General features: G+C 42.0%; 2 protein-coding genes across 2 annotated transcripts; both read right to left on the bottom strand.

The window, feature by feature from the left end:
• Nucleotides 1-1,707: 1,707 nt before the first annotated feature.
• Nucleotides 1,708-16,052, bottom strand: LOC135502220 (uncharacterized). Its single transcript, XM_064794877.1, has 17 exons — nt 15,779-16,052; nt 12,245-12,390; nt 11,488-11,618; nt 11,021-11,147; nt 10,427-10,492; nt 9,960-10,057; nt 9,260-9,344; nt 8,559-8,726; nt 8,065-8,151; nt 7,671-7,771; nt 6,651-6,746; nt 6,030-6,090; nt 5,472-5,582; nt 4,593-4,657; nt 4,085-4,156; nt 3,425-3,594; nt 1,708-2,592 (listed from the first exon to the last, which is right to left on the bottom strand). The coding sequence occupies exons 1-17, from the start codon at nt 15,861-15,863 to the stop codon at nt 2,396-2,398; spliced, it is 1,866 nt and encodes a 621-aa protein (XP_064650947.1). The 5' UTR covers nt 15,864-16,052; the 3' UTR covers nt 1,708-2,395.
• Nucleotides 16,053-19,130: 3,078 nt separating this feature from the next.
• On the bottom strand, nt 19,131-23,080 carry LOC135502475 (mitochondrial import inner membrane translocase subunit Tim21-like). Its single transcript, XM_064795326.1, has 6 exons — nt 22,720-23,080; nt 22,204-22,266; nt 21,853-21,950; nt 21,209-21,282; nt 20,808-20,910; nt 19,131-20,431 (listed from the first exon to the last, which is right to left on the bottom strand). The coding sequence occupies exons 1-6, from the start codon at nt 23,078-23,080 to the stop codon at nt 20,342-20,344; spliced, it is 789 nt and encodes a 262-aa protein (XP_064651396.1). The 3' UTR covers nt 19,131-20,341.
• Nucleotides 23,081-25,109: the final 2,029 nt, after the last annotated feature.

Raw genomic sequence — 25,109 nt, 5'->3', positions numbered from 1 at the left:
ATAATCCCTTGCGCTATTTCTATGTTGCTAAGGTAATACTTCCGTCCAGTAGTGCTGCTATCTACTAACAAAAATATAACTAACCACCCAGCATTGTCATAATATAGGGTGTTTCGTTAAAAGTTCATGAATTTCCAAATTTAGAAAAAAGCCTAATAACCTTAAATTAATTTTGATTCCGTGATCTTGATGCAGAAAGTAATGGGACACACAAAGAAATAGACGGGCACCTGCTCTGTGCATTTTCATACCAGGTGACACCAACAGTGTCTAAAATTTAATTTGGAATGATTCACACATCACATAGATTTAAGGCTACTCCGGTCGCCGATTGCATCAGAAAGGGTAAGTCAGTAGAGATTTAACATATATATATATGTACACTTCTCGGAGCCATTTGTAACTGCTGATGAAGCAGTTTGTTGACCCCCCCCGCCTCTTCTATCTTTGAGCCATGCAGTTCACTGTACGTTGTTGCCTTACACTTTAAAATCCGCTCCTTCTTCCGACCCCGTACTCCCGTTTTTATCGTTTGACGTTGACTTAGCGTACGGAGTATGTTAGGTAGCCACGCCTGTAAAAATCAATTTTACATATTTTTCAGGCCTGCTGGAGTATCCCTTGACTGTCGCATCGAGATACATTACGGACCAAGTTCAATGATCAGCTATGATTTACCCGACGTTACTGACCGAGATCAATGATCAGCTATGATTTACCCGACGTTACTGACCAAGTTCAATGATCAGCTATGATTTACCCGACGTTACTGACCAAGTTCAATGATCAGCTATGATTTACCCGACGTTACAGTCAGTAAGAGTTTGTTTTCATCATTATTCGAACACACTGTAGAGCCTAGGCCCATAGTAACACCAAAGGCTAAAAACATCGCTTAATACTCGAAATATATAGGCCTACCGGTACTAAAAAATAAAAGCTAAAAGTTATATTTCCGCACTCACAGCACACTATGGAATAAGGTACGGGAGAAATGCCCGTACGAATAAAACTTGCCACGTGTGGCTAGAGATACGGGAATTGTGTGCGCATGCGCAAAAGAACTATCGTACCTTTAGCAAGATAAGAGGCGGAGACAACATCCGGAACGCACGGGGCACTCCGAGCCACCGTGAAAAGACGGAAGCTCGCACGGATGGTTATACACTCCTGACGCAGTGGACCGGCCTGCAGGGTCCTGTCGCCCGGAAGGAAAGACGATCAGGATGATGAAATGCATAAGAGTGTATTCATCTGGACACAACATAGGTGTGCCGACACGATTCTCTTGATAACATAGTGTGAAGAACATCTTGCGAGGCACTGCCTCTGGAGGAATGAAGCGAGGAAAATGGATGAATAACTTCAAAGACAACACCTTAACTTATCCGGATCGATAAAATATCATCTTAATTCTTGGGCACCCATCTTTGCTGTCTGCTCCCATGGCTCACATATGTCATGGTTTGTAATTATTTAGTTTGTTCCCTATGTGTATTCTATACTGTCGGTGGTTGTATGTGGGACGAAATCTGCTCGGAATAATTGGATCGGACCTGCCGGACAGCTATCATCCGGTATAGTCCCCATTCTCATCATGTCCGTCCACTGCAGACATTAAGTGAGCCGAAATAACACATTCTTGACGTTCAACTCCGCCTATTAAAGAAGGAACTTCAATACTAAAACTAACTTTATTACAAAACGTTATCATATATTTGTACATGCATTGTTCTTTAAGAACAGCACTGCCATCATTCATGGAACTGCATAGTTCATTTCTGGATCTTTCATGCAGAAGCCAGATGGGCCAGATGGATTTCACCAATTGGCCGATAGGTGTCCAAACTTTTCCACTGTCTCGGCTCTCATGGGCTTGTACGAAGAGTGGCCCAACTGCATTGTCAGCTAAAGTTACCACCAGCATCCTCGAAAATCCTAATTCAGCCGTATCCTCCTCCCCTCGCACACGTCATAATCTCGGTCGATAGTGCCGAGTGTTGACCTGAGCTTCAGGATGCATGCACCACCAGCAAATGGGCTACCTCACTCCTGCCGCTAGCAGTCAATCACGTCAGTGACATGATTATTATCTTTGTACTCTATCCGCGGATTTTTAGGTCGAATACTCTAAGGTTTCGTATTTACAAATTTAGGCCCATTTTCTCTTTTCGGCCTTTTCTTTTTTGTCATAGAATTGTAGAAAACAGGCCCGTACATGCGAAACTGACCATCCAGAGACTCAGGTTTTTGATACTCCTACGACATATACAATATCGAGAGAAGGAGTATAATATTGAAAACAACTGGTGACAGGATGGTAAGTCCGCGGAAAGTCTGATGGAAAATCCCTCTACGACAATCCATATTCTACTGGGTGTGATTTAAATCCAACTTAGTAGAACACAACTCCAAACACGCAGAAAATAAATAATGTCCAATACACGGAAATGGTCACGTGGACGGAAGCTGATGATGAAGACAGCGTCTGATTGATCCACCTGTTGATCACGTGATCGTAGACGTCCAATGGTATCCGAGAACCAGCGGAGAGCACTGCGTGGTGGAATTCCTTTAAATCGAATTTTGGTCCTGGAAAACAAATAGGCCAGGTTTTTAGTTACACGAGCTGTGGATTGGACACGTCCCTTCCCCATTTAATTCTATGCATACACAGATGGCGAATGGACTGCCTCCGGAGTCTACTAATAAGAGATTTCGAGAATATGTTCAAGTTGACTATTCTATCTCTTCTTCAAAAATATTGAGGCAATTGTAAGTAGGCCTAAATACGTACCATCCTGAGAAAATCAGGGGTTAATGGGGAGTTTTCGCGAATGTGAACGCCCATCTTATTGTTTGACCTCCTGATAACGAAGTTGAGCAATGGGATAGGCGTTCACGTTGACGTTTCGCGGGTTTTGCGAAAACTACCTATTGTCCGCTTCTCCGGCCCTTCACAGAGCCGGAGAAGCGAACATTAACCCCTGATTTCCAAAGGATGAAATACGTATGCTTGCCGATCTACCGGCGTTATTCTTCGGTATTCCTCCTCGAGGGGGGACGAGGGGGAGACTATTAGATTGACGCACACCGCCGATAAATTGGGATGAATGATACGTAGAGACGTCTCGCAAAGACGAATCTCGACTTAGTTGCTCAACGTTTCCAGTAAGTGAGCTGTCTGATATCTAAAACTAGAGAGCAGACCGACGCACTCCTCTCCTCTCCTCCAATTTATATCGTCTCAACTATATCGCAGCGTTGACGTCAAGTCTCGAAAACCAGTGTCAGTTCAACGCTCCTCCCCTCGCACGCATAAGAGAGGTATTACCGAGTGAAAGGAATTCATATTATAACTTGTCTCAATTTGCATGGGGAGGGGAAGCATTGGCCAACGCTGTGGGAAGATATCGCAACTTACCCAAAATTTTACGAGCCCTTTCCCTCAACTCCAGCAGCCTGATTTCACCCACTTTATAAGCGCAGGCCTGCCCTGGTAATCTTATGTAACGATCTATCTCAAACTCAAGTGACGCGAGAGGCATACAGGAATGTTCCACTAAATAGTCTAACGCCTTCTGGCGGGTCCATCTGAAATATTTCAATTTAAATGCTGGGTGAATTTGTGAAATGTGTGCACAGCAAGAGCAACATCATTTCAATTGATAACTAACAAAACCAACACCGAGAAAGTTCCATCGCTCATGTAATTAATTGTAATGAATCTGCCAATATCCGAACCTTCTGACCTGCTGACAGTGAACTCGTCTGTTTTCTATCTTCATAGCACCCGCCGATGGTAAACGGGCACTGGCAAAAACGTGCCGTCGTCCAGTCCGGTCGGCCTGGTAAAGCGAATCAGGGAACCTTCAAGTATGTGCGCTACTTTGTCAGAAGCTTGGAAACAGATAGAAATGAAAAGCAGGTGCGCAGTTAAGGGAGAGACTAGTCGTGTTCTATTCCTGATAAATGTGTACTAGATGTAGTTGTTTCAATATACTGTGAGGTTGGAGAGACCCCTATTGGCGACTTCGTGTAACTTAACTCTGACTTGGCTCCTAACGAAAACCCCGGTACGTACTTTTTCGCATGTAAGCCACTATCGATGACGAGACGGCAAGCCCGGAATAATTCCAATTCGAGTTGGCCCAAACTGCGAAAGAGACAATATTACATAATCTTTATACAAGGTGAGGCATTCCTGTTATGAAGTATAAACTTTACCTTGTCTTCCGCGTCCAGAATTACTTGCAGCTCCCTATAGCGGATGATGTCGATGCAAGTCTCCAGAGAAAGTACATCATGAGAGGATCTCTTGTGCATGAAACCTCTCTGACATCGCCCTAAAAGCGCCCCGGAAACTAGCGAATATCATTGCTGCGACCCGCAACAATTATTGTTGCAATCAGTGATAAAAAGATCGCTGTCACTTGTGTGTAAAAACGATTCTTGTCGCAGGCAACTCTCTTGCGCAAAAGATAGATTTTGTCGACCTGGATCGCCGGTCACAGCGACGAACGCCGTTCGTTTGCGGGGCACATTACATGTAATGACACTTACATCATTACTTTTGTACTTTATATACCTACGCATCATAAGGAGTTTCATAAAGCCCCATCTCATATCCAAGTTTTTCTGCGTAGAGTGCCCAACCCTAAAAAAAAGACCAGATGCGGTTAAGAGGCTTGCCGATGTATCGGCGTTGTGCGTCGGTATTCCTCCTTCGCAGAAGACGGAGGCTCTATGATTGTCGCACACCGCCGATAAATCGTCACGCGAGGAGGAAGATGTAGAGGAGAGGTGACTGTCTAAATAAGGGTGTAAATGGTTATATCCATTTCCATTTTTGATCATACCGGTAGAAATTTCTCAAAAAGTTGAAGCGGATTTCGTCCCAAAGTATCAATCTCATATTTACCCAATTTCTTTACCAAATGTATCGATATATAAGTAGCCTATAGCTGAGATGAAAAGTTGGATTGCATTACATGCATCAGTTATTGCGTACAGGGCATTTACATTTTTCGGCTACGTGTACATGTACTTTGTGCCCGAGGTCACAGGTCACAAATCAAATTCTCAAGACAACGCAGTAATAATCCATTGGCGATTGTTCTGGTTTTACGGGTGGTGTGAAATGGTGGATCAATCCCTTTTGATCAGTATCATGTCTAAGTCCCATCCAAAGATTCAGCGTTTATTCACTCCGTAAGATCAGTATCATATAATTCGTAGGATATCAAATAATTCGTAGTTGGCAACAACATGTGACGGTAAATATGTCGGTGCATCGTCCAAAGTCACAGTCCCCGACGAGGATATTTGCTGACTGTGAGAGAGAAGATGGGTAAGTTGATCTTCAAAGTCATGTTCTTCCAAGATGTGGTCATACGAAAAGTATCGAGAGTCGGAGTGTACTGAAAACCACTGATTATACGAGGATACTAAGTCCCGGCGTATAAGCTTACCTCTGTTGTTGCGGCGTTCCTTGGCATGTACGCTGGTGTAGTGGGGAAGTGGCTGTAGAATTTGTAGCGCCGGAAGTTCGGTAAATTCGCGAGGTTGCTGCCGGGACCTATCTGAAGAAAAAACGAGGTGAATGCCGAGGTAGACTCCTATGCAGTTCCTTTAATCATCCTGATCGCCTGTCCTTGATACCGTACACCGGGCGTCAGGACGAGACCGATCCACTGCGTCCGGAGTGTCGTGTGCAAGGACTCCTGGTCGACGTATACTTGAAGAAATAGGTACTCTCTCAAACCGAGACTTATAGAGAAAAATATAAGGTGACTTGTATGCTTCATAGGACGGCCCATTCTGAGGTTTTTTTAACTCCTTCATCATTACAAAAATTCGAGATATCGAGAGGCGAAGTATTTTGAAAACCACGGGTAAAGTATCGGACAAGGTATATTATATACGTATGGTATGGTATAGGGTGCGCGAACAGAAAGCAACGTCATCCCGCATTTCTTGGGACCAAACACACCGGACCAGGTCCAGGTCCGGACCTAACGTCGTCTCACCTGCATGTGGTGACCAGGAAGTCCTTCATGGAGGGCAAGAGGTAGCAAGTTGATCACTGGCCTGAAAAGACGACATAGCAAGAAGCCTTAGCAAAGTATAAATGTACTAGTATAGTTTGCCCCTTACGGCAACAAACTTGAGCAACTTTTACTTGAGCAACTTAACATTCTCACACAGTAATTTAGAATGTCCTACTTGAGCAACTTAACATTCTCACACAGTAATTTAGAATGTCCAACATGCACTAAAACCTCTGAAAATATAAGTTCCTTGAAATACGTCAGATCGCTCAGATCATGTCTTGAAAGGTGCGATTAAAATGTGTAATTTTTTTATCTAGCTCTCTCAACTTTAATCGGCTCTGTCGTGAAGCATCAGACAAAAACTGCTCAGATTTATGATTGAGAAATTATTTCCACATTATGTTTTCACCGGGCCGTTCAAAACTCCTATTTTCATAAGCATTTTGTGACTGGTCGTTTAATTTCATTCTGCACGTGCACTGCACACTGCATTCCGAGCCTGGGGTTAAAAATAATGAGTACTCTGGTTGATTTCGCGTTTCGTTGTTGCGTAAATTACAGAGAGCCTATTTTCCAGAGGGGCCCCATTTCACTTACTTCTTTTCAGGTTCTTTAACATTGATCACAAATGAGCTGTACATTGTTCCTCTGCGGTAGTAGCCAAACGGCCCGTATCCTTTCATCTCGACAACCCTGCAAAGATCGGCAAAGCGGTAAAAATATTTTTTAGTGCTCGGTCGCTTTTTCGGTCGGAGTCGCCTTGAACATGCACCGACAAACGTTGTAGCCTCTGTAACCAAAAATTCCAATTGTGTTAACACGTCTTGGATACAAACTTCAACAATGCCGTTTTGTGGACAGATATACAAATACCGGTAATAACTACTATAACTTTCGATAGATGTAAACGAGGCGCAACGAAATGTACACTTCTTCTCTAATGATCGATGGATGTAAACGAGGCGCAACGAAATGTACACTTCTTCTCTAATGATAGATGGATGTAAACGAGGCGCAACGAAATGTACACTTCTTCTCCAATGATCGATAGATGTAAACGAGGCGCAACGAAATGTACACTTCTTCTCTAATGATCGATAGATGTAAACGAGGCGCAACGAAATGTACACTTCTTCTCTAATGATCGATAGATGTAAACGAGGCGCAACGAAATGTACACTTCTTCTCTAATGATCGATAGATGTAAACGAGGCGCAACGAAATGTACACTTCTTCTCTAATGATCGATAGATGTAAACGAGGCGCAACGAAATGTACACTTCTTCTCTAATGATCGATAGATGTAAACGAGGCCCAACGAAATGTACACTTCTTCTCTAATGATCGATAGATGTAAACGAAACGCAACGCAATGTACACTTCTTCTCCAATGATCGACAGATGTAAACGAAACGCAACGAAATGTACACTTCTTCTCTAATGATCGATAGATGTAAACGAGGCGCAACGAAATGTACACTTCTTCTCTAATGATCGATAGATGTAAACGAGGCCCAACGAAATGTACACTTCTTCTCTAATGATCGATAGATGTAAACGAGGCGCAGCGAAATCTACACTTTCTTCTCTAATGATCGATAGATAGATATCACTCACTTGAGAGGTAAGGTTGGGATACTCTCTTTCTTGAAGACCTTCAGCAAGGCCGGCTCGATCTTGTTGTATACCAGATTCTTGACGTGGTTGAACAAATCTGACTAAAGTAAGCATTCGTAAAAAGAAAGAAATCTGGAATTACTCCGAAATGAAGTTTTTGGTTTAGCTCTTCGCTCTGATTGACGCAGTGCTGAGCCTTGAACTATCAAGGGTTGTGAGGTGGTGACCGTCGGTTGCGTCACGTGCCTCGTTTTTTTCCGTCCCTAGGTGCCACAATGATCAAATGTATGCAATGTATTACAAGACGTTCGAGATAATTGACCAATTGACCATACCAAAAGGCGACATATCATTGTCAATATCCGCAGATTGGTACATAACAATATAACATTACCTCATTTGTGTAAACCAGTGATGCATTCGTCTTCAAACCTTCAAAAAATTCTTTCATGGTTCCGTTGAAACCCATTTTATTGAAGAGCTGAAATATAAAACTGTAAAAAGGAAAAGTTGCAAACACATTTACGATACACTATAGTCTTAAAGGGGTGCGTCGTTTGTATTTACTGGTGGTCCAGGAAATAGAATTGCAGTTATACACATTGGCGTAGAGCAGTTATTTTGCCGAAACTCGGTACTTATGTATACTCAATGGCATTGTTGAAAGTTATATATAATCAGCACAATTTAAGATATTCGAATTCAATTACTAACTTCAAATATATAACGAACGGCGTAGGTCTTTAATATTTAACCTGATTAGTAGCTTGAAAATCAAACGCGCCACTTGATAGGAAATACGAAGTAAACTGGTTGTACAGTGTGATATCGAATGTGATATCGAATGTGGTCTCGAATGCTCAGAGAAATATCCAAAAGTCGTTGTACCTTTTTCATTTCTCCTTTAATTCGCTTAACCTCACGCAGACCAAGTTGATGGATGTACTCAGGGGTGACATTGATGGAGAGATAGTACTGTAGATGAGCTTGGTACAGGGCTGTCCCGTTCTCAAGGCACCACAGGCCGTCACACGGCCGCGCTCTTGGGCGATATTGCTTTATAAAAAGATGAAGAAACTGTAGAAGTGGTATGCTGTAATGAATGTTTTACGGACTGGAATGGAACGGGAATACATGTGTTACTGTCATCAGTTTTTCTTAAACCTGATCTGATGGACAGATGAACAGCAGATGAGCTTGGTACAGGGCTATCCCGTTCTCGAGGCACCAGAGGCTGTCAAACGGCCGCGCTCTTGGGCGATATTGCGAAAGGAAAACGAAAATGGAACGGGATACAGGTGTGACTGTCGTCAATTTCGATCAAAACTTCGATCAAACCTGCATGGTCTGATGGACAAATGGAACCGCAGATGACCTTGGTACCGGCCTGTCCATTTCCACATGGCCGCGCTCTTACGCATCCAATTAGGATGACGCAATGGACTGCCCGGGGAGTTTAATATGAGGACAACGCCCTTCCCTGTCATGAGAGGTTCGGTATCTTTCGGTAACTTTCGGTAACTTTCGCGAGTCCTAATTTATGCTCGGAAAAGTCTCCAGGTGACCGAGTTCAGTAACTGCAGAAATACCTCTAACATAAACGTGTTCAGGTTGTTATTTGCCGGCAGGAGGGTACGATTCAATGCGTCATAAAGCTGTCGGAGTAATCCCTCCCTGAAATTGGATTAAAAAAAACCATGTTGAAATATCACCATCACCAATGTTAAAAGTAAATAGGCTACGGTATCGTTGCCCCCAAAATAATTTGCCCGCAGAACAATTTATCCGCTCCATTTGTCATTTACTGTATAAGTACGCTTATCTTGAAAGGATACACTTGGTAAAGGTTGAACAACTCCGACTCGCCTTTGAGAATCAATTACGTTCATTTCGTGACATCTTCCAATTAACCCCCAGAGTCGTTCAAAGAATATATGGAACACTTTAATTTGAAGTTAATTAGAAGCGTGCATGTCAGAGGGGATGTCCTACATGTATATACACTCCTGAAATGTATATAGTGAGAACAACTAATCTCTGATAGTTCCTGTAGCACCAACTGTGAAATTAGTTTTTTTAAAGGTGTATACCGGTACAAGTGAAACTAATTTTTGTTCTCGCCAAAAAAGTAGTAGACAAATAACAATTAAAATAGTTAAGAAATACCATTTCAACTGATAACTGGAACTACATGCATACTATAGTCCATTCCTAAATATTGTGTCCGCATCGTTTGGGGCTCTGGAGGGGCGAACTACTCGGCGGATTTCTTTGAAGTTTGGTACTTACGAGTCTTTTGGCGGTAAACCGGAATAATCGAGACCTATTTCGAAAGTTCTGTAAATGTTGGTGTCCTCCACTTCGACCTTGGAGTGGTTTTTAGCGATCTGAAACAAAATCTGCATCTAATTAGGGCCGTTTGGCGTTTATTGATCACAAAAATGCTATGTGATTGTTTTACAGCAATAAGTTGCATAATGTTGTTTTTATTTGCAGCGTCTTTATACTAGTGCATCGTTCCACATGGAGAGGATCGACGCACGGAGGGCTAACTCGGATTTCGCGAATAATTAAAAATAAATAAATAAATCGCGAAAATATACATTTTGGTTGGAAACGCCGGAAGATACTGCGCAAACCGCCAAAATAAAATTCGTAATTTTTTTTAATTGTTTTCTTCAGAATTGTCCCGCCCAAGAAAAAAATGACTTCTCTAATTTCGGGAAAGCGTAGGTTTGTGGATGCAAATAATTTACGCTTATAGCATTCAGCACCATCTTGTATCTCAGGGCCTCTTCCATTAATTGCCGCATATCGTCAACCTGAAAAAAGATAGTGCCTCAGATAGATTTTGCGCGCTTGGAAACGTTGTCACAGACGACAACAACATCGCGTCTTGGCCGGTTTTGGCCGTGAAAGCCGTTTGGTGGGGAACGATGTTGTTAAGATTTGCTCTGATAACGCTTCGATAAGACATTATAATATGTTGTTGTTGTCGTTGTTTGGGATCAGCGACACAGCGACACCGAGTCGATTTGATCACATTCGGTCAATCATTTGGTATTTTCCGTGTAACTTGTTATAACAGTGACAAGACCTGTGAAAATACACGCGTATTGCATCGAATACAGCGGGAAAAGTGCGGCTTTAACATCTCAATGTGGACACGAGGGAATACGAAACATGTGTATGCTCCTTCTGTGGTAATTGTCTTCCAAGACTATAAGATGCCCATCCTGAAATTGAGGCTTTTTTACTCATACGTCATGCAAAGTATCGAGAGGCGGAGTATTGAAAATCACTTGTTATGCCAGGAAGTGAGATGCCACAAACTGATTGCAAATGATTACCGTTCCCGCCAGTGACCGCACACGCTCGATGTATGCCATGAAGTCTTGCTTCGTGTTCAGGGGAAGCCTGGCGAACTGGTTCTGGAGTCCGTTAAACTGGTTAAGCGCCACCACATTGTAGCCGTATCTGAAACAAAAAGGATAACAAGATTTTGGGGTGAGGAGACTTCATCCCAAGTGGGCGTATTCATCTCTTCTCCACTGTTTCCATTTGATGAGTAACCAGATGTTTTGAGCTCGCAATGTCTCGTGATGAACAATTCTGCCTCGCCGCTTCACTCATCGCAGCGCCAGGACCGGGGGAAGGATGATAACGGAACAGCGTAATGGCAGGTTCAAATTCTGTTCAAGTACATCAAAATTAATCCAATCCCTGTAAAAACTGCTCAGTTTCCCGCGTTGTCCGGCGGTTCAATTCCCGCTGTATTTAGTGCAATCAGGAACTTCATGCTCACAGGCTTACTTACTTTATAAACCCATGGAATGAGACGACTGTCCTCAGGGCTTGTTCCAGCACCAAATAACTCACTTGCGTTCGGTGCGGAAGAAGATGCATGTCGATATTCTCCAGTCTGGTCAAAAAGTCTTCAAATTTAACCTGAGCAGAAGCAAAATTTGGGTCATATCTTTTATATTACAGGGACAAAACAGTCACGCCATATTTGCAATGCCTCTTGAAATATTAAAGCACTATTTATGCACATATCAAAATGGCTACCGTTGCGGCCCCATTGGATAATGATGGTAAGCCGGAATATTTATATACGACCTATAGTGACTCTCGTACATTATGGCCAGTTTAGCGCCCTCTATACTGTGCCGCAAGCTATACATACGACCCATTGCAGCAAGAGTGGTCGGGGTACAGTTGTCCTTCTACTGCGCAGATGACTGTTTATTTTCTGTACTCTGCAGTCTCCTGTAATTGGTCTCTACACCCATTCGTCACAGGGCCGTACTTAGCAGAGGGGCAGGAGGGCTTATGTCTCCCAGATTTTCTGGGACAAAAAACGGTCTTCCCGGAGAAAAAAACAGCTCCGAGGCACAGATAACATATCGTCCGGGTATCACCGTACAATATGCAGGGATAACATGAATGGGTACAGAGACCTATGACCAATTACAAGAAACTATGGTTTCTGGTATGGGGGCACCTTACATGTACATTTGGCACTGCTGGTCGTGTCTACCGGATAAAGGGCGGGATAGTTTAAATTTGCGTACCTTCCGTTCCTCAAGTTTCGCGATCGACATCCTCTCAGTATGACTCATGTTATCAAAGATCCCTCTGCTAAACGCGTAGTCCGGGTTCGCCGCATTTAACCAATTATAGTACTCATCGGCTATCCCCTGGAACTGCCCTATCGCGACTGAAAACAGCGAGAAATGCCAATTAAACTTAATTTACCTTGAGAATAATTAGAACCACGCTTGCTGGTTTCCATCCTAACTGGAATCGTGAAATGTGCAGTCAAGAAAACAGATATCTGTTTGGCCTATGTTTTCGTTTTCTAACCATGCACCAGTTGCGCTGGGTCTATCTTGGTGCAGCCAAATCGAACAGATCTATAGCTAATTGGAGCCCCCGCGAATATTCCCCATTAGCCGAAGACCCTAATTATCAAGATCCAGCTAATCACTCACAGTTCTACTATATTTCAGCATGATCGGATTCTGCAAGGACGCAGATTCCTCTTACATTTCCTAATTGAAGGTCTCAGACTCCAGGCAGATCGAAGGAGTTTTCTCTCTCTGCCAATAGATTGCCATTATACCCTTTGGTCACAGGCGCGTGAAGATTCCAAATTCAAATGAACAATTCGCAATCGACCAGCTCAACAAAAATCAACTCTGGATCTGATTGTGCATTGCTTTTTTAGGTTAACTGTAACAATTTATTTGGTGTGTTCGATCGCTATGATTATTCTATCCCCATTGCCTGTGATTACTCCAAGGAACTGGTAGGATTTCAGAAATGGCGTCCTGTGTTGGAACGATGTAATCAATAAGTCTAGTTCCGGGGCAGCGCTGAAGTCCATATATTCTCCCAAGACCAATATTCCGTTTTAGTTGCACGTGCAGGCAAATAATCGGTAAAACAGTTTTGCTGTTGGATATAGTTGCCTATATTGTCCCGGCCTTGGTAGTGCATTTGATAAATATGCGCATACGGTTACGTACAGACATACCATACGATAGGGAAAGATACCTTTCCAAGGGGGACAACAAACTACTGGTACATGTACAACGTCAAAAAGCATGCGTTCTTGCAAAATATCAGGCGGACGTTCGCAGGTTGAACAGATCATGTGTAATGATGTCGATCAGATTGGCGTCCGGCGGATATCACGCTTCCATGATCGCGGGTTTAGCATATTGAGGACGGACACGGCAATTGTTCCCGTTGCGCATGTCGTTAGAAAGAGTTCAGTTCCGGTATGATAGGTGATCGATTGAGATATCCTAATTTACGGTCATTGGTTCCCCTAGCCAAACACCTTATTCCGTCTTTGAAAATTATACATCCATGGACAAGCTAAAGGGCGTTTGGTTCAAGGGGACACCGATTCGTGTTACACCGGAACACATTCGCGCGTTCCCGACATGACGAGATCATGTTGAGCGATTCCATACTACCTTAGGGTAAATATCACTGATTAGCTATAGATTGAGCAGGTGAAATGGTAGTAATGTACACAATAGGCAGGTTTCGCAACCCTTATAGGAACGACGAAGTGGGACGTACGAATGTCTACGTGTCGTCAAGTCATGGTCGAATTCATGTTCGCGACACCCGTCATCAATTTAAGCACATTCGTGAATCATCTCCTATACTTAGTTGTAAGAGGGGTCGCGAAGGTCTTTAAAAACCGTAGAGATAAAAATCTATTTACTTTGTACTTCGTCGTCGGGCGCTCTCCGTATACCGGTTAAACTTGCCTAATTGGAAAGGGCAAGCTGAAGATGGTGTCACCAGGCCAATAAACGTATGGTACGTAACCGCATCCGGTGAGGTATCACGCCTCTAAGTGCAGAGCGAAGAAGTGCACGTTTTTTCAACATGTTTTTGATATTGTGATTGCGTGCAGGAATGCTAGAAATTAGGCTTATTTACAGGCCTTACACGATTGGAAATGTTCAAATTCAAGTTCAATTCTCAGTGTTCTGAACGCATAGGTATTTTAATGATGCGCACCATTTTATTCAGGCCGATGCAGTTCATTCGTAACTACATGTATAGTTTTCCTAGAGGAGGGACGAGGCGGAACCACTGCGTCCGGAGTATACAGAGGTGTATTGTTGCCCCGTTGCAAGGACTCTTGAATCAGAAATTCCCCTTAGATTTGCAAGACATATCCAAACCACCTCACAACACTTGCAAAATCATTATTAGCGAGAATAAGTATGCTACAGAATGAGGAGGTGCACGGAAGGGAATTCGAACACTAGTCATCTTGGTTACCTAGATCCCAAACCTAATTTGTCCCTTCAAATCACAGCCGGCACATTGAGCATCGGCAGAATGGATTCGAAGAGAATCGACTCGAACTTAAGAGACAAGACCACAATTGATTTTTTAAGCCTTTTAGCAGTTAAATTGTCAATGTTTGACCGCAACGCATCAAATACTGCGTGGGGTTGTGAATCTGAAATTTTGATATGATATTCCGGACAGTCGGGCAAGTAAATGGTGAAAAATAAACTGGTAGTTGACCACGGAAATTATTCGATAAGCGACAAATTAGACAGACATTGATATTTCCACTCTTTTCAGCCAACTGAAAAATCTCAAAACACGCCCCCTATTACCCAATTAGCAAAATCCCAAATTAATTTTTTCATCAAATAATTTCTTTATAATTATCTGTAGACTTGCCACAACAAATATTTTTTCAATACCTCTCTAAATATGCACTTGAGAGTTAAAAACATGCACTCGTCTAATTGATTCGCCATGTCGCTGACATCATTGGCGCCAAAAACTATTTCTTTTGACCCTGTTGACCTCGATTCTAAAAACTTTTTCAAAAAGGCCATTCAAACGTAAAATCATCATCTGCAAGCATTATCTTTTATATCACCGAGGTATATAAATACGATATATTGGGAAAAACCTGTACGACTATCGAAATATAAGATTACTTGGAACTATTTCTGTCAATCACTCTGCCACCTGCGCGAACTAGTCACAATTGCGGCGCGTTTTCAATATGGCGACGACATGAATGGTATTAGAGGGATGTCATCTAGTCATGCATCACCTGGCTCGTTGATAACAGGCAAATAAAATCCCCACCTGAACATGAAAGCCTTGATGGTATAGCGCTTAGAGTGTTAGACCGTGGTTCGGCTGGTCACGGGTTCGACTCTCGGATAATCTGCCACATTTTTTCCCTTTTTTTCTTTTTTTACTACTAATGTATAAATCTCATCGACGCTTATTTTAACTTTCCGTTTCGTCCGGTAAACAACCAAGTATATATAAAAGATGATTTACGAGTGTCACGTAAATGAATAAGCGCATAGACTTTTTTAAATATGTTTTTTAGACAATCTACATGAAGAAAATCCTGATTTTGAAAGTTTTGCGACGGAGATAACGCCAAGTGAAGTGAACACAAGGCAGCGATTAGTGACGAAATCTGTTTTGACCATCCAGGCCCAGGACGTGAAGACATCACGCAGCTTCGTAATCCGTACTTTTTTACGTCTTTCGTGGAAAATGCAAAACCTGCCTATAATATGCGAGGACCTTACCTTCTGAATCCTTCGATATTCCTAGAGTGTATCCAACAGAAATGATAAAGACAACGGAGGAAAATCCACAACACCCCATGACCATGCAAAAGGCGTTAAAATGGAACCGCTGAAGTGATCACTGGGACTTCAGAAGAAACTTGCAATTATGTCGGTGAACGAAAATGGAGAAATTTTCCTACTCCATAACATCATTGTGCATTCCAAAAACCTAGAAAACGCTCAAATGTCAAAATATTTATGCCTGGCGTTTCTAGTTTTTGCCGGTCCGTGTGTTCGTGGCATCTGCAGGAGTGAATGGACCAGTTTCCCGCCCGTGGCGTTTTTACAGGTAATACGCGGTAGTCTGCGGGCTCCGAGGGAAGGCTTCACTTCCTGGAGGTAAACTGGGTACACGCGTATCCTGACTTCCCGATTTCACAAACATTTCTCAGCCAACATTCGCAATCAGGGAAAAGTTTCACCTCGGAACTATCACAACATTTTAGAAGTCCTACAAAGGTCTATGAAAGTCGATGTTTCGGCCCAGCTGACTTTCTTGGCCAGTGTCTTCTTCAATGTTTGTACAGAGTGAAAACTGACATTAGTTCAGACCGGCCAAGTGCGTCCCATTGACGCCGTTTAAGCGGAAGGAAACATGGGTTTTTGAAAAGTATTTTCGTTCGAAAATACGTTGAAGAAAAATACTGTAAAATCGGTTGGAAGATGTCACGACCATTCAGTCTGGATCGCATTACAGCTCTTCCATTTGGTCAGACCCTCTACCTAGATATCATACTTTGCAATAATCGCAGAACCAGTGGCACGGTCAGGCATTTAAATTGGGAGGATTCTTAACTCAAATGAGCGTTGTTTCTTGAGAAGTCCGGCGAGTTGTATGCGGAATCACCCTATTTCCTGGGAACTCGAAGACTTTGCCCTCAAACTTTTCGCTGCCTATGTTTTATGAAATGACCATAGTCATATAGATACTAGTACAAACTATTAAATGGATACCTCATTATCATCGCAACAGTCAGTGGCCCATTTCATACATCAACGATGATATTTATGACCTCCAACCTTCAACGATAAACAATTAAAGACACTCCGTCATCCTGCAAGAATTAGGGAAGAAATGTGCAACAGAAACAACTAAAAGATCGAATTGTAAAACCCCACAAGTCCGCTTTTGGTGAAATGGACCAATCATCTCAGAGTCCAGTGTTTTTGTTAGAAAACATAAGGCCAATGACCCTAAATGCTAGGTGCCACCACTCCTGCAACACCGAGTTTAAAATAGAATGGGTAGCCTATAGATCAAGTTAGCCCTGAATATCACCATAAAGTAATGAATAATTTCCCCTTCTCTTTAGGAATCAAAAACATCCTTGATTGCCTCAAAACTGTTAAAGTAGACTTGTGGGGTTTTAGAACTCAGTGCTGCAATTCACTTTCGGCATAGGGGAAACACCATGTCTATTCAATAATGGCTGAATTAGAAGGCCTATGCAGACCCTTGTATACTATTCTTTGTGTGTAATAAGGGGTTCTTGCATCCCGCCACCAGTGACTGGTTTCCGCTTCTGGATATTTCAAACTTTTGTAGGCCTATATATGAGGCCATTTTTGACACACTTATTTTTTTGTCCCCGACCATAAAATAGAGATAAATGGAAAATAATTTTCCAAACAACCAATTTCAACCAATTCTTTTTTTTTGGGTCCCCTTGTATGATCCGAGACTAAAATTGATAAAATTGATTAAAAAAAGCATGAGTTTATTTTTATTTCCGCACCACATAGGTTTGGAGATTGAAGAAAATATTAATTTTTTCATTTTTTTATTCCCGCCGCCACAAAGGTTTTGAACAGGCGCCATAGCGTCTGCACAGTATCTGTCAGTCAGCTGATCTGACATTTAAAGGGTTACGCTATTTGTGTTTTTGTTACTTTCTGGTGGCTCAGGTAAAAAGAAATAAACCTTGTTATAGTGACTAGTGCAGTCATTTACCAGTATGAAAGCAATTTTTCGATCAATCAATCAATCAATCAATCAATCAATCAATCAATCAATCAATCAATCAATCAATCAATCAATCAATCAATCAATCAATCATGGTATTTATAAAACGCTCCAATTACTATTCTAGAGCGCCTTCTTTTCCGAAGGCAGTTGCAAATAGATGGGCCTGGAGGGGAGATATTTCTGGTGGGGATAGTTTTCCTTTAAGATAAACTGCATCATAAGAAGACATTAGTAGATGAATAAAATATTAACAGAGTGAAGAGAGGTGATCGAAGGTTATCAAGAGGCATAGTTTCGGCAATTCAGGCAAGGAAATCACCCCATCAGAGTAACTGGAGAGGAGGCTGGCTGATTATCAGTTGCGCAGTGAATTGATCGGGGTACAGGGTGCCCTAAACATTTTCAAAGTTCAGGAATGAGAGGTCATTGGAGCAATGCAATTCTCAAACATGCAAACTTGAGGGAAGAACAAGAGGCTCAAGGGCCTGCCGCTCAGCTGAAACACATGTCACTGTACACAGCATGGCAAGTACCTGGAAGGTCACTTTTAACCTCGATTTTGTGGCTAATGGTACTTTGCGGAACGGAACGAACCAAACCTCGCCCTAGGACTTTTCCTAGAAGTGCCTGAAACTTACCCAAAACATCAAAATCAGTCATTTTCTGAGTATCATACCCTAGAACAGATAGCTCTCCCTATCAAAGCATCTTGGTTGTTTTCCTGCAATGGTTTATATAATATATGTTCCATTCCTCAAAGTCCCGTAATATCCTGGTGTGCCTATATCATGTGTCTATTACTTAAGTTTCAACGATCTAAGATCAGTTATGAATATTCAATTCAAAGCTCAACATGGTTGTTCGATGCCAACATGTCCATTTGGCTAGATAATGGGTTGGCAACAGCAAGCTGTCCAATGGTAATGAATTCATCTTCCAGCTGGGCGTTAGTTTCGACTTCCTGGTGATTTATCAGCGCCGGCCTTGATTTTCGGAGCCCAGTTGAAATATTCTCGCCACACAATCATAGTTCGGGTTGCGGTATTTCCAAGCTTCTGATGAGAATCAAGTCATTAACTTTAAGACCTTCTCCCTTCATTCAGAAATTTGAAAATTGCACTCGAATTTGAAAATGTCAAATTGTGTATAAAATGCCCACTAAATATAAATTTTAACAACGCCTCTGTGGAGAGAGAGGTATACAAATACTGTGAATACCAAGTTTCAGCCAATTTGGTTGCACAATAACTACACTAAGGCAATGTTTATTTCAACCTGAGCCACAAAAAAATACAAAGAAGATGAATGATGTGGGCCTTTAAATAATAAATGTGAAAGACAATGTCGTGAAAGCAAAACTTTATTTTCAACAACACTTAGTACAGTAGAACCTCCCTTAGCGGACACCTCTCTATTAAGGACAACCTCTCTATTAAGGTCAACCTCTCTATTAAGGACAACCTCTCTATTAAGGACACTAGTTCCGGTCCCAAATTGGTACTTTGCATTCATTTTGACCTCTCTTAAAAAAGAAACCTCTCTTTTAAGGACAGCACTTGACAGTCTCGAGGGTGTCCTTAACCCTTTCGCTGCGCCGCTCAAAATTATTTCAATATTGATTCCTTGCTGCCCCCAAAATACTGTAAAAGCCAATTTTAACATAGGTAACTTTGAGGCCAATATACAGCCTGAAGGAGAAGAGATAGAGCTTTGGACTATTGGAAAAGGTTGTTGGGGACAGCATGGACTTTCAAATTATGCATTTGTCAATCACCTGAAATTATGTTAATTAACTAAATAATGCTAATTAGTATTCATCAACGAGGAGAAAAACACAGTTTTTCATCCTGACCCAGGCTATCACTATCATCCCCCTCGGACCCTGAATCATGCACACTTTCAATCACCATGCACGCTGTGTACATCGGCATTATGTTCAGAATCATAATCACTAATCAGACTCGTCTTCTAACGCCTCGAATTCACTATTTCATCAATTATTGATTCTGCAGTTCGTCGAACACGTGACTGAGGCATTTAAATTTGTTTACAAAACTTTGGACTCAAAATATCGCCTAAACTTTGAATAAAAACACCGAAGTTTTCACCTAGAAATCGGAAGTTCTAGCGGTAAACAACATGGCAGGACACCTAGCGACAAGTTCCTGTACTAATTTGCTATTGAAAACATCGTCTGATTCAGGTCTCTCCCAAGTCGCAGTTCTGCGTACATCCGCACAGATCGGAAATTTTTTTTGGTCGCAAAAATGCGTACATCCGCAGCGAAAGGGTTAATAGAGATGTTCTAATGAATCTCCTAATAAAAATAATCACTGCTGAGCATTCAGTTGGAAAATGTGTTTAAATGAGTTATGTTAACCCTGAAGAACATCACACATATCAACTAGTGATTCTATTGGAAGACTTGAGGCAAATAGTGAAAAGTGCAAATTTGTCAACGGATCAATTTGACCCAGTAACATTAGACTGAAGTCCCCCTTTAACCCACATTTTAACAAAAGTCCACATTCTCTAACTTTTTGAACACAACATTATTATCTATTATCCTGGATGATGATAGTCCTGTTTGGATATGAATCCAGCGTAACGAAAAGATAACGATACTCGTACTTTCCTCTGTCATTCTGAAATGGACAAGATACGTACTTGAGTTGATGAGTTTACCGTTGGATTTGATTGGATTAACTGAGAAAGATAACGTCCTGAAGGATACTTAATGTAACCATTGGAGAAAACAGGACTTTATTAAGAACCTGGCCCTGCAGTCTAAAGTCATCAGCATTAAAACGACATGACTGCCATCTTACGGAAAAGTTAGGAACTAAATCTTCACACTCCCGCAAAAGTTTTTTCACTTGTGAAGCGATTCTGACATTTTTTGTGGAAGGTCGGGGAAGGGGGGCTTGGAAAGGGAGTCATATTCGTTACTTTTCACAAAAACAAAATAAACTCAGGTTGGCCTTGAAAAAGCTATTGTTATTGTAATTCACCAACACTTACTTGTTTTACTTCGAGGTGAGCAGTTCCTTTTGCACTCGGACCTTCAACATAGAACTTCATCCTCATGTGTTTCACACCATCGTCACTCAGCCATTCTAGGTGACTGAAAGAGAAAACTTCAAGTTCTTGTATACGACCTAAACCAGAAAGAATTCTGCACAACTTTACTAGAAAAAATTGTCAAAAAACAAGAAATTGCCAAAATAGCCAAGTACAATGGAACCCCCTTAGCAGACAGCTCTCTTTTAAGGACACCCTCTCCATTAAGGACACAAGGTTTGGTCCAAAATTGGTTGTTTCCATTCAATTTGACCGCCCTGATCAGGGCACCTCTCTATTAAGGACACCACTCGCCAGTCCCGAGGGTGTCCTTTATAGAGAGGTTCAACTGTAGTGCGTACCTTACATGTCTCCGCCTACCACGCCTTGTTGTCTCACCGTAACCTTTAATTGGCTCACCAAGGGTGTCTCGAATCTGAAACACAGAAATGGCATCAGAGGTGCAAATCAGGAGACCATTTGAAGCGGGTGGAGTGTATCCCCAGTTGTATGGTACAGCCTAACCTGTTGGCCATGGAGGAATTCCTATATGGCCTAATGGCTGGCGCGTTGTCTCCAGATTTGGAAGTTCAGCAATGATGAGTGCAGTCGTCAATATGATGGGTGACCGGCGTGCATAATAAAAAGAGCAAGAAAGGAATTCAAGAGAGAAAGGATTCTCATCCAACCGATCCGCAGCTATGGGCAAAAGGCACGTCAGAGAAATATGCATCTTGCCAATTTGTCACAGTTACCAGTACTACAGTCCAGATCACAACTGCCCTCCGTCCTGCTTCACGTCAGCGACACGCAACGCACGTGCGAGTTACGTGCCAAGGACGCGCTTATCTCTCTGTTTTGCGTAAATTACGCACGACTTATGCTCGATCTACACGCTAAGCGTGTCATTGACGCCAATTTAGGGAGGACAACTGTGATTTGGACTGTAAGGTGCAATGCATATGATCTCACATGAGAACGCGAAAGAAAAGGTATGCTTACTAACCTGGTCGTTCTTCTTGCATAGTTTAAGTGCCTCGCCAAAGACTCCACTAGGGCTTTGAGTCGAGAACAGCTCTCTTCCTATCACGTAAAACATAATGGCTGAAACAAGAAACACAATACTGTACAATCATTGAACCGGTGTATTGGCTTTGAAAAAAAAAATTTCAGGGGATTAATGGCACAGTAGTAAACGAGCGCCCTAAGGAAAGGGCTGTGGATTCCTTTCTCGGAAGGATCACCTTTGTTTTGTCTTTGTTCCTCGAGCAAGACACTTAACCCTGAGCAGCTACCTCCTTCAAATGAGAACTGAGCTTAATTGTAGCTGCCAAGTTGCAAATGAATAAGTTCTTACCAGTTATTCCAACACCAACAACGATCACAGCAGTATATGTTACATCTTTGGTGGTTTGTTGAACTGAAATAAAAAGGTGAACATTCTTGTTTGTGCTGTGGGCTACAAACACAAGCAAACAAGTTCTAGAGAACCTGGACACCAGTTGAGAGGTTAAGTGGGCCCCAGGCACATGAAGACAAGTTTTGTGGGCCCCAATTAGAGGAAGACAAGGTCTGTGGGACCCTCAGCGGGTCTCAGCACAGGCACAGGCACATGGAAATAAGAGCTCAATAGCCCCCACTCAACTAACACCCTCCCCCTCCCCCGACAACACGTAAAGGAAAACAATCAACAGCTTTACACAAGTCAAAGATGCAAGAAAATGCCCCTAGAGTCTGGCGTCTTTGACTGTGTGTGTGATCTTTTGGCAAGATGGTGCATTTTCCCATCCTTAGTTGGTACAGGCGTACCTGGCATAGGGCCTATAGGCTCACTGGCCAGGACTTGAGTCTGAGGCGCGTCTTCAACTCTTACCCTTCTGCACAGTTGACAACTGTCCAAATGTTGGTTCCTTGGCCTCAACCAGTTCCTGCGAGGACTTGCTCTTCCTGCTTTGCAACCGAACTTGTTGATGTATGACCCGATCCGTTAAGGCTGGGCACCAGCACATGCCTGCCATGCATGGGGTAAACCGAGCAGAAGCGACCTCCCAAGGCCGACTAACCATGGTCATCATTGTCCTTCTAGAAGTCGACCAGCGGCCTGACCAGGACAACCTTCCATTAAACAGAACAGAAGCAGACACCACTTTGACTTCGTCTATTTTCATGTTAATTTTTACTTTTCCACAAAATTTGCTCCCCTTGATCACGAATTGGTTCAATAACAATGCCATGCCAGCACCTTTTGCGAAAAACACTTAGGCCTTGTACTTATATTAGTATTACGTCAACATCGAGTTCCAAATGTGGGTGTTTTTGGAGTTGAAGTAAACTTAGATTTGCAGTTTATTTCCCGTAAGTATTTTTACACAGGCAGATACACTGTATTCATCTCGCGCTATACTTGATAGATGGCAGCACTTTCGTATGGAGTTCTAGTTCAACTATCTGTTAGCAGATGGCAGCACCTTATAATTGTTGTTTCGTGAATTAATCATGAATAAAAATAACTTCACGAGACTGAAAAACCTGGCAATCTTTTGTCAAACCATTCAGAAAAATGTACACTAAATCCTTATATCATAACCTCTTATGGCTTATTTTCACATCCAATGACAACATAATTGATATTTCCCATCTTGTGTAATTCATGTTTTTTTGTATTCTTGTTATCATACAGTAACACTAACTTGTGTATTACATGTTTAACTTCATGCACGTGTACCGATAATTAGGTCTGAATAAATTTCATTCATTTCATTTTCATTTCATTTCGTAGGAAGAACTTTATGTTCTTTTAGGTTTAGAATTGGATGCTTATTGTAACATTTTTCTATCAGAATATGCAATAAAATATTTTTTGTATAAAGATCAACAAAAAAATATTATTGGAACAAGCTTTCGACACTAGGCCTGTATCGCGTGTCTTACAAATAATTACATCTAATACATCATCTTGACCACCAAGGTTTTTGCATCTTATCAAGATTTAAAATTGATATCATACCACGGCTATGTTTAGAGTAAACCATGAGGTTCAGGATGAACATACATCTATTTGTAAAAGCAAAATACATGTAGTACACTATAAATGTAATTGTGAACAGATTACTGTGCTAATGCATGCAGAGCACTGTACCATTTAAAGGACGTACATTCTGAGTTATTTTGAGTTCTTCATACTTCTCTATATACCTATGATAAATGAGTATGAAACTAGATAACATGCTAGTATTATACAAAAATATATATCTAATAATACAGTCATTTCATCCTGACAATATCAGGTCATTTCACTCGCTACATATATATGTACTTACTCCCTCATGTCGGAAACATGCGTGAGGAGGAGTCGTGTTGTCATGCCGATTTATCAGCGGTATGATATCAGTCCTAAAGTCACCTCCTTTCACGCACAACGACGGTGGATCGGCATGCGTGTTGTAGGCCATAGCTGTTTGCTAGCATCCTGACATACCCACAAATGATTTTCAATATACTCCCCTCTCGATATACGAGGTAAGAGTATGAAAAACCTGTATCTCAGGCTCGAGCTAGAGCACCTACTAATCCAAGATGGCTGCTGGCGGCCATGTTGAAATAGTTATTGGGCTGAGAAATTGAAAAAGAATAAGCTTTCCTATAGCCATTCCCAAACATCCTCGTCTACCTGGGTCAGTTGTATGCCCCTCACAGCCCTTACCTCGCACTCGAGTGCAGAGTGAAGGGCTCTGAAGCTTGTCCCATACAAGCAAAAATAAACGAAAATTGGGACCGACCAACCAATTAGTAAGTGTCTGTTATTCGACTTAAGGAATTGATAGGTTTTGGCCAATATTTGTGCTCTACCCGAGCGGATTCTAAAACTTCTCAAATCAAAGAACGAACAAAGTGTTTTCAATTGCTTTTTGGCTGCTTCCACATTTTGCACCAACCTAAGCGGAATTTTGGTTGTCCAACCAGAACTTCTGAATTCAAAACGAGGCTTCGTAGGCGCATAATGCATTTACACTGTAAACTGCGGTTCGCTATAATCTACATGTTTGAGAATTGTCGACTAAAAAGCGCTCTGCCCCGGCAGTGCGCCGTCATGACGATCTTTGACGCCAAAGGCTAGAAAAACTATGGGCCCTACGACCTTGATCTCAGCTGATACAACCATGCTCGAATTAATTATATTATGCGTTGGCCTATACGGTATCAAAGCTTCATTAGACGTGTTCTCTAAAACGCGCGTTTCAATGCAAATTTTTAGTAACAAGA

This window comes from Lineus longissimus, chromosome 18 (assembly GCF_910592395.1).
Source record: "Lineus longissimus chromosome 18, tnLinLong1.2, whole genome shotgun sequence".
Taxonomy (NCBI): domain Eukaryota; kingdom Metazoa; phylum Nemertea; class Pilidiophora; order Heteronemertea; family Lineidae; genus Lineus; species Lineus longissimus.
This window is presented reverse-complemented; position numbering and strand designations above follow the sequence as displayed.

Coding starts and splice junctions, on each gene's coding strand:
- LOC135502220 (XM_064794877.1), bottom strand. CDS start 15,863: ATGGTCATGGGGTGTTGTGGATTTTCCTCCGTTGTCTTTATCATTTCT. Junction 11,148..11,487: donor TCATTCCATGGGTTTATAAA/GTAAGTAAGCCT, acceptor TTTTTGTTTCAG/ATACGGCTACAATGTGGTGG. Junction 6,091..6,650: donor GTTAAAGAACCTGAAAAGAA/GTAAGTGAAATG, acceptor TCGTCTTTTCAG/GCCAGTGATCAACTTGCTAC.
- LOC135502475 (XM_064795326.1), bottom strand. CDS start 23,080: ATGGCATTGTTATTGAACCAATTCGTGATCAAGGGGAGCAAATTTTGT. Junction 20,911..21,208: donor GGTAGGCGGAGACATGTAAG/GTACGCACTACA, acceptor TTTCTCTTTCAG/TCACCTAGAATGGCTGAGTG. Junction 20,432..20,807: donor CTCACCTCGAAGTAAAACAA/GTAAGTGTTGGT, acceptor TGTCCATTTCAG/AATGACAGAGGAAAGTACGA.